The following is a 9,446-nucleotide window of genomic DNA, read 5'->3' as shown; positions in this document are numbered from 1 at the left end:
GGTTGCCATTTCTGTGCTGTCATGAAAATGGTTGCCATTTCTGTGCTAATTGTTCACCTCTTGTGAAATCTTGTACCATCGCACTTGTGACCATTCACTATTTGTATGATATGCTGGTGGAGAATAAGAGAGACCTTTCTTCCGTTACAAGACAATTAAATGCTACTCAAAGCACTTTGTGCTGATAAAGGTACATGTGTATATCTAAGTTGCTTTGCAGTTTAATTTTTTTTAAAACCAATCTCTGATTTAAGTTTCAGATAACCAGACAATGGTGGTGTTGCATCTTATCATTGTTGCATAAAATGCAATGCTACTGATCATATAAAATGTGCATAATCTGATTCTGTTTACAAATTGGAATATATATATATATTTATTTCATTGTTGCTGTTGATAATCAAATAGTTACAAATGGCTAAAGATAATTTTATTTGATAAAAGAATGAAATTGGAATGATAACTGATTTTAGTTTCAAGAATCAATGTCTGTAAAGATGTTCTGATTGTCAAATGTCTCCACATAAATGTTATTAATCATAATTTATTTTGGATTTGCTTTCTGCCCATAGCCGACTAGTTATACTAAAACGATGTATTGACTCTTAGTGAGTAGTATAATTGCATAAATTATATTTGTGATATCCTAACCAAAGCACAATCTGATCGTGTTAATTAGAGCAGAACAGTCCTTGGAGGTTTGCCTCTTAGAGTTCAGGGATATTCATGTCATCTTGACCTATATTTGAGAATGTAGTTGTGTCATATCAAGTCTATGAGGTGTCAGTTATTGGACAGACATATCACACCCCACCCCCACCCCCTGTGCCTCATAATGCCTTACAGTACACAAGCCAGTGTAAACGTGTCATGTAAATTGTAAACCTGAAGAAGAATCCAGTGTATTCTAATGGATACACCAGGGGTAGGATGGTGTTCACCTAGCAATACACAGAATTAATAGCTCGTCACTGGAATTGGTAGCTGTCATTTGAACAACTTCCTCGTTATGCAAACCTATTTGTACGACATGTGTGATGTATGGCCAGCACCCATAGATAGAGCACAGATTATGGGTGGGATTTTTTTTTCCTTTTTATATGAGAAATTTTGAATGGTATGTCGTTAACATGAAGCACAAACTTTGTACAGTACGGTGCTTATGATATCATGCGTGTATTCTTGACCGTAAGCATTGCAAGTCCCAAAAGTGAAACTGTCAATTATAACATTGATGTATATGTATATAGGTACAATGGTATTATAATGAAATGTAATTTCATCAGATTTTTGAACTGACAGTGCTTCATTTTTGTCTGATTAGAGAAAGATGCGGCAGAGAGATGAGTTTTCAAAGATTCGGGCGATATCTGTGGAAATGTTGAATGATGTATGTACACGTAATCATTCAGATGTCATTCAGTGATATTCAGTGGTGGCTCTGTTATTCAGTGGTGAATCTGTTCTAAATACAGGAGATAGAGAGACACACATGGAGAAAATGTGTGTGTGTGTGTGTGTGTGTGTGTGTGTATGCATGCATATACACAGATTGTTTTATTCGAATACACTGTATATCTTTTGTGAAATATTGAATTTTGAATACCCTTATCATTAAAATGAACTTTTCCTCAGAAAGATTAAAGCTATTAATAAAGGAAAACATAGCAATCATACTCACACATACACACGGACGTAAATTGAAAAGACAATAACAATTAGAATCTTTTTATTCACGATAGTTTAATCCAGAGGGGAAAAAGGGTGAATCAGAATTAAAGAACGAGAAGATATTTCAGGTGGGCGGACACCTCCGTCCCTTAACGAACAATACTTGGCATCCAAACTCAAGAGTAGTTTACAGGTATTATCAGAAAAATATTACTTGGAGGTTGCCTTCGTTGCTGGTAAGCATTGTGAAACGAGGTGTTTCCAGTTGCTCGCTATCCGGGAAAATTAAAAAGACACCAGGAAACCTCTACTAGGCCTCTTTACATTCATGTTTCTTTTCCTTGAACCAAGCACTTTTTCCCTTTGCAAATAATGTCCTGAAATACCTATAAGATACATGTTTGATACTTCTTTTTTTTTTTACCAGGTGAATACAAAATACACTTTGTGATACATTTGCAGATTTTATGTCACCCAACAAATAAGACCTCGATTGAGACGCTTTGTATGTCTGCTAAGCAACACACCAATGTCTAAAATGGTTTATTCTGAGGTGTTACTCGAGAGAAATAACGGTTGGTTTATTGTTCACTTTGCTGTTCAAGACAGTCGTTGTAAGAGGGATGGAGTCAAACTATGTTCAGAACTCTGTTTTGAGAAAATTCACAATAAAGACCCGATATTAGGATAGAAAACTACGAGATTTATACTGTCACCACAATGACAATTCCTTCTTTATTGGGCAGTAGTTTAGTATTTCTTGGAATTTCAAAAGAACCGCAACCCTTTTGTAAGCACACGAAGAAAGACCTGTGAATTTATTAACGATCGGCAGTATGTGATTTCATGAGGACGTCAAGAAAGAGAGAAAGAGGTTAATCACATCAAATGCATGTCGTCAAAGAAGGTAAAACTGCTTCTGATGGAAAGTAGGCGTGGCATTTACTCAACCTAGAATCGGACCTATGAACGGTTGCCTCTTTGCTGGTTCTGGGCTGGACGTTCAGCGCTCTCGGGTGAGCCGTTTTGACGCTGCTGCTCTGCTGGTGCCTGGTCATTGCGACGATTCTCAGGGCGAGCTGCTTGTCCTTCTTGTTGGTTTTCAGCTGGACGTTCAGCTTGTGGTGAAGACCTTTGGCCATTTACATCACGAGCTCTACGTTGCTCCTGAGATGGCATCTGGGATTCTTCAGGCCTCTGCTGCTCTGCTGGAGACTGTTCGCTCCCACTATTCTCAGGAAGCTGTGGTTGTCCCTGTGCCGACTCGCCACGCATCTCCCCGTTTCCTCCTTCCTGTCGGATTTGTGGACGGTCGCCTCCTTGCTGGTTCTGGGCTGGACGTTCAGCGCTCTCGGGTGAGCCGTTTTGACGCTGCTGCTCTGCTGGTGCCTGGTCATTGCGACGATTCTCAGGGCGAGCTGCTTGTCCTTCTTGTTGGTTTTCAGCTGGACGTTCAGCTTCGCCGGGACGACTATCGATGTTTTCACCGCCATCGGGTGAGCCTCTTTGGCCATTTACATCACGGGATCTACGTTGCTGCTCAGACGGACGTTCTGCTTGTTGGGCAGGCCTCTGCTGCTCTCCACGATTTTGCTCACTGCCACTATTCTCAGGACGCCCTGCTTGCTGTTGCTGAGACTCACCACGCCCTTCGGCGTGTTCTTCTTCCTGTCGTATTTGAGGACGGTCGGCCCCTTGTTGGTTCTCAGCTGGACGTTCAGCTTGCGGTGAGGATCTGTGGCCACTTACATCACGAGCTCTACGTTGCTCCTGAGATGGCATCTGGGATTCTTCAGGCCTCTGCTGCTCTGCTGGAGACTGTTCGCTGCCACTATTCTCAGGAAGCTGTGGTTGTCCCTGTGCCGACTCGCCACGCATCTCCCCGTTTCCTCCTTCCTGTCGGATTTGTGGACGGTCGCCTCCTTGCTGGTTCTGGGCTGGACGTTCAGCGCTCTCGGGTGAGCCGTTTTGACGCTGCTGCTCTGCTGGTGCCTGGTCATTGCGACGATTCTCAGGGCGAGCTGCTTGTCCTTCTTGTTGGTTTTCAGCTGGACGTTCAGCTTGTGGTGAAGACCTTTGGCCATTTACATCACGAGCTCTACGTTGCTCCTGAGATGGCATCTGGGATTCTTCAGGCCTCTGCTGCTCTGCTGGAGACTGTTCGCTCCCACTATTCTCAGGAAGCTGTGGTTGTCCCTGTGCCGACTCGCCACGCATCTCCCCGTTTCCTCCTTCCTGTCGGATTTGTGGACGGTCGCCTCCTTGCTGGTTCTGGGCTGGACGTTCAGCGCTCTCGGGTGAGCCGTTTTGACGCTGCTGCTCTGCTGGTGCCTGGTCATTGCGACGATTCTCAGGGCGAGCTGCTTGTCCTTCTTGTTGGTTTTCAGCTGGACGTTCAGCTTCGCCGGGACGACTATCGATGTTTTCACCGCCATCGGGTGAGCCTCTTTGGCCATTTACATCACGGGATCTACGTTGCTGCTCAGACGGACGTTCTGCTTGTTGGGCAGGCCTCTGCTGCTCTCCACGATTTTGCTCACTGCCACTATTCTCAGGACGCCCTGCTTGCTGTTGCTGAGACTCACCACGCCCTTCGGCGTGTTCTTCTTCCTGTCGTATTTGAGGACGGTCGGCCCCTTGTTGGTTCTCAGCTGGACGTTCAGCTTGCGGTGAGGATCTGTGGCCACTTACATCACGAGCTCTACGTTGCTCCTGAGATGGCATCTGGGATTCTTCAGGCCTCTGCTGCTCTGCTGGAGACTGTTCGCTGCCACTATTCTCAGGAAGCTGTGGTTGTCCCTGTGCCGACTCGCCACGCATCTCCCCGTTTCCTCCTTCCTGTCGGATTTGTGGATGGTCGCCTCCTTGCTGGTTCTGGGCTGGACGTTCAGCGCTCTCGGGTGGGCCGTTTTGACGCTGCTGCTCTGCTGGTGCCTGGTCATTGCGACGATTCTCAGGGCGAGCTGCTTGTCCTTCTTGTTGGTTTTCAGCTGGACGTTCAGCTTCGCCGGGACGACTATCAATGTTTTCACCGCCCTCGGGTGAGCCTCTTTGGCCATTTACATCACGGGATCTACGTTGCTGCTCAGACGGACGTTCTGCTTGTTGGGCAGGCCTCTGCTGCTCTCCACGATTTTGCTCACTGCCACTATTCTCAGGACGCCCTGCTTGCTGTTGCTGAGACTCACCACGCCCTTCGGCGTGTTCTTCTTCCTGTCGTATTTGAGGACGGTCAGCCCCTTGTTGGTTCTCAGCTGGACGTTCAGCTTGCGGTGAGGATCTGTGGCCACTTACATCACGAGCTCTACGTTGCTCCTGAGATGGCATCTGGGATTCTTCAGGCCTCTGCTGCTCTGCTGGAGACTGTTCGCTGCCACTATTCTCAGGAAGCTGTGGTTGTCCCTGTGCCGACTCGCCACGCATCTCCCCGTTTCCTCCTTCCTGTCGGATTTGTGGACGGTCGCCTCCTTGCTGGTTCTGGGCTGGACGTTCAGCGCTCTCGGGTGGGCCGTTTTGACGCTGCTGCTCTGCTGGTGCCTGGTCATTGCGACGATTCTCAGGGCGAGCTGCTTGTCCTTCTTGTTGGTTTTCAGCTGGACGTTCAGCTTCGCCGGGACGACTATCAATGTTTTCACCGCCCTCGGGTGAGCCTCTTTGGCCATTTACATCACGGGATCTACGTTGCTGCTCAGACGGACGTTCTGCTTGTTGGGCAGGCCTCTGCTGCTCTCCACGATTTTGCTCACTGCCACTATTCTCAGAACGCCCTGCTTGCTGTTGCGGAGACTCACCGCGCCTTTCGGCGTTGTCGCCTTCCTGACGGATTTGAGGACGGTCGGCTCCTTGCTGGTTCTCAGCTGGACGTTCAGCTCTCCCTTCATTCCTGTCGTTACTGGGGCGGCCTGCATTTTCGGGACCAACTTGACCGTTTTCACCTTGAGGTCTACGTTCCTGGTCACCTCTGTTTGCCAAGGGAGCCTGGTTGTCACCGGCACTATCAAAGTTTGCCGAATCACTGTCCCCATTGGGTGGTGGTGATGCAGGGGGTGGTTGTGATGGAGGTGGAGGTTGTGATGGAGGTGGTGGTGGAGGAGCTGTAGGCTCATCCCTGGGTGGTTGTGTCCCCTCGGCAGGTGGATTTATGGAGCCGTTGTTAGGGCGTGGCCCATCAGAGACAGTGGCTTCTTCCTCACGATTAACTGCAGAAAAACGAAACAGTTGCACAGAGGAATTGTGGACATTCATTTTGAACGCTAAAGAGCATGATTACTCATTATGTTTACATCGATAGTCAATAATACATCTTTCTTATCAACATTGTATGGAGATTTTTGATATGAATGAACGTCACTTATTACATTTTAAAATGTTATTTCAGCAATGTCCTGTTGCTTTACATTACACGAGTTGTATGATCTCAACAGTAAAGTCGTATTATGTATCATTATCATGATTACGCTCTTATATTCTTGATATCTTTGTCCTTGCCGATTCAGCCTACTTTATTAACGACTGAATTTTATTTATGTTTGTCGTTTCTAACTGCACACCATGTCATATACGTAAGTATTTGTATACAATACATGCATGAATGACTGATAATATGTTTGATTATATCAACATCCATACATACACATTCAATTCAATTCAATTTCAATTTATTTCTTACTTCCTTGCAAGTTCTTTTATCTTGTCAACAATTACAAATTGTGATACATACTGTATACATACATACTGTATTCCGATATTAAGAAAAGCGAGGCCTTCATGTCACCCGTGTTCGATTTTGCTTGAAAAAGAAATAGATAAAATAAAACAGTAAATGTCACCAATAAATCTACTGTGACAAACAGAAATTTGAAATACTCACTGACAAATGCCTCACAGCTCGCCAGATAGACGAAAACTGCCAGCAGGACACTGAGAAAGACTCGGTTCGCCATGGTTAGGGACGAGGACCAAATTGGTTTTCCTTATAGACGACAGCGCCTCTTCAAGAGCTGAAACCCACACGAAGTAGCCGGAGGTTTTAGGCTATGTGCAGCATCCCCAATGTAACTCCGCTCGTTTTATAGGATTCAGACCAACCACGTGATGTATGAATACACCACCCCAATATGATTACACAGCATCAGATGCATAAAGGTTAGGTCTATACCTTCAAGGTTACATTTCAATTTTTCAATATCAATCAATATCATATCTTGTATTTAACATAGGCCTGTCGTAACGTACCTTGGGATAAAATGAAAATTTACTCCACGTTATATTTTGATTATCGATCATTCTGTGAAAATAACACTAGCTGTGAAGTTGGCAATGTTTGTGAGAGGCACGTTTATGCTTATTAAGTTTATGAAAGCTTCAAAGCTTCATTACCGATGATTGATGTGTCACACTCCCTTCATGAAGTAAACTATACGTATGCAAACATTCAACACTATCCACACCCTTTCAGCCACACTAAGAATCATGCAAACATAATATACACAAACTTCATTCAAACACAGATGTCATTTCGTACCTAAAGAAGACATATGCCTATCAAGAGATACATGCATCCGGTGCACACCGTCCTCCCACACACACACACACACACACACGCACGCACACACACGGCCGCATTGTGTAGCACAGAGACAAAGTCAAGCACATGAACTCAAACAAAACAAACAGCACAGATCTCAGTCCGTACCACCGTTACCAGCTGCAGAGAACGATATCACGCATAAAAAAACACAAATTTTTAAATCCTTATCCAATCAAATCGTAGACAAAATTGATGTTTTACCCTGTCTTCTGCCTCAAATGTTAAATGTACATGCATGTGTTTTCATACTTTTATTGTATTTTTACCGTCATAAAAGGAGAGATTATAATGCATTCATGATAATAGGGATATTAAGTGTTACAAAATTTCCCGGTCAATTTCAATCTCTTGCAAATCAATTTCCTCAAATCGTCATTGAAATTCAAAAACATATTGCTTTTTGTGTCTATCGGTCCCTCGGTTTAACGCAAACGCCATATCATTTTGCTTTAGAGCACGTAATTTCGTTTTAACGCCATCGAAAGTATATAAAAACAGGAAACCGACTTCGTTTTTGAGCCATCAGAAGTAGAAATTTCTGTTATCAACTTAAGAAGTCTCTTCTGGTGACCTTGTATCGAGGATTGAAATTCGTGTTTAGGAAGCCGATTTTGTACTTTATTCATTTAAATTAGAAAATCATTTTGTTTCCAATAATATCCGCGTGAACACCTCAGACAATTTGATCTCACATGCAATGGTCTACACACTTAGTATTCAAAAGTTTATACTGTAGTTCACATTCAAATTTCGTGCATCAATTTCCATTCTCTTATTCTTTTCCTTTCTAATTCTTCACATTAATTTTCTTCTCTTCTTTTGTGCTATTCATGACTGTTTGTTTGAACTTTCTCTCTCTCTCTCCCTCTCTTCCTTATTCCCTTTGTTTTCCATTTTTTTTTATTTGCACTTTATTCTATTGTGCTTGCTCTCTGTATAAATATGTTTTCATACACACATTGTGACATTCCATTTTCGGTGTATCTTTATCATGACCATGGCAAGCTGTCTGCCTTTTGACAACAGGTCCGTTTACCATTTCAAGACAGTCTGTCTTGTTATTAAAAATCCTCGTTTATTCTGTGTCGATCCTCATTCATTAGTGCGTCGCTATAGCGTACTCCATGATGGTCATCCATGTTGTTGTTTTCTAGATTATCAATTAGTACACTGCCTGCTTCACGTTTATAGAATGAAACGGAATGCGTTCATCCAATATAGCACCTACTGTACTTATGTAAGCAAATCAAGAACAAATATGTAAATTGACCTAGTAAGAAGTGTTCCATTAATCTCCAACATAATTAAAAAATTAATTACGGCATTTGCGGTATTTGAATTTGAAAGATTTGGTTAAATGTTCTTTTAAACAAATAATAAACGCGGAAAAAATTATATATGGTGCATACCTCGCATCCTTTGGTTGAAGGGTTTGAATTTTAAAGATTTGGTTAAATGTTCTTTTAAACAAATAAACGCGGAAAAAATTATACACATACCTCGCATCCTTTGTTTGAAGTGTATTGTTTCTATTTAATTTTCAGTTCAGTTCAGTTCAGCTTTGAGTTCTAATATCTCCATCCAATTCTTCCAACAAAAGTCGAAACCAAAACAAAATGTACTTTACACAATTCTTATTCCATCATTTTGTAAGGAATATGAAAAAAAAAATCATAAAGTATATAAAACTATGACAGGCCTACATACAATTTCATGAAGTAATTAAGAATAACAATGCATAGTTAGGAAGGATGACGAAAGGAGTAAATATTAAAATGGAACAAAAAGTGGCCCACTGAAAAGCAAAGGTCGGATGAGCCATAATAATTTTGCCAAGATAAGAATAAGATCGTATGCTCAAAATCTAAATTACTGAGGCTGCTAACAGAGAACACTGAGCGCTGGCAGGGGCGGATCCAGGAATTCTTTAAAAGGGGGGGGGGGGAGCGCAACTAGTATTTCTGGTGCCACTTCCGGGTTTCATGTCATTTTTTTTCTTTTTATTTCTTTTGTTTTTTTAAACGAAAATAAGGGGGGGGGGGGCGTGCACCGGTTGCACCCCTCCTCTGGATCCGCCACTGGCTATAGTAACATTCCAAAATTTAATGGCAGAAACAGAGTATTGAGCGGAAAACCTATGTCAAATATTTGAAACTCCCGTCACTCTGTAAAGAAAAAGCCGTAT

The 9,446-nt window shown here is 43.0% G+C and overlaps 1 protein-coding gene across 1 annotated transcript; it reads right to left on the bottom strand.

The window, feature by feature from the left end:
- Positions 1–2,634: 2,634 nt before the first annotated feature.
- LOC140241406 (uncharacterized) lies at positions 2,635–6,614 on the bottom strand. The gene is made up of 2 exons (XM_072321135.1): positions 6,542–6,614; positions 2,635–5,870 (listed from the first exon to the last, which is right to left on the bottom strand). The coding sequence occupies exons 1-2, from the start codon at positions 6,612–6,614 to the stop codon at positions 2,635–2,637; spliced, it is 3,309 nt and encodes a 1,102-aa protein (XP_072177236.1).
- Between the last annotated feature and the right edge of the window lie 2,832 nt (positions 6,615–9,446).

The sequence above is a fragment of the Diadema setosum genome, chromosome 18 (assembly GCF_964275005.1).
Source record: "Diadema setosum chromosome 18, eeDiaSeto1, whole genome shotgun sequence".
Lineage (NCBI taxonomy): Eukaryota > Metazoa > Echinodermata > Echinoidea > Diadematoida > Diadematidae > Diadema > Diadema setosum.
The sequence above is the reverse complement of the archived record's forward strand: the minus strand, read 5'-3'. Positions and strand labels throughout refer to the sequence as shown.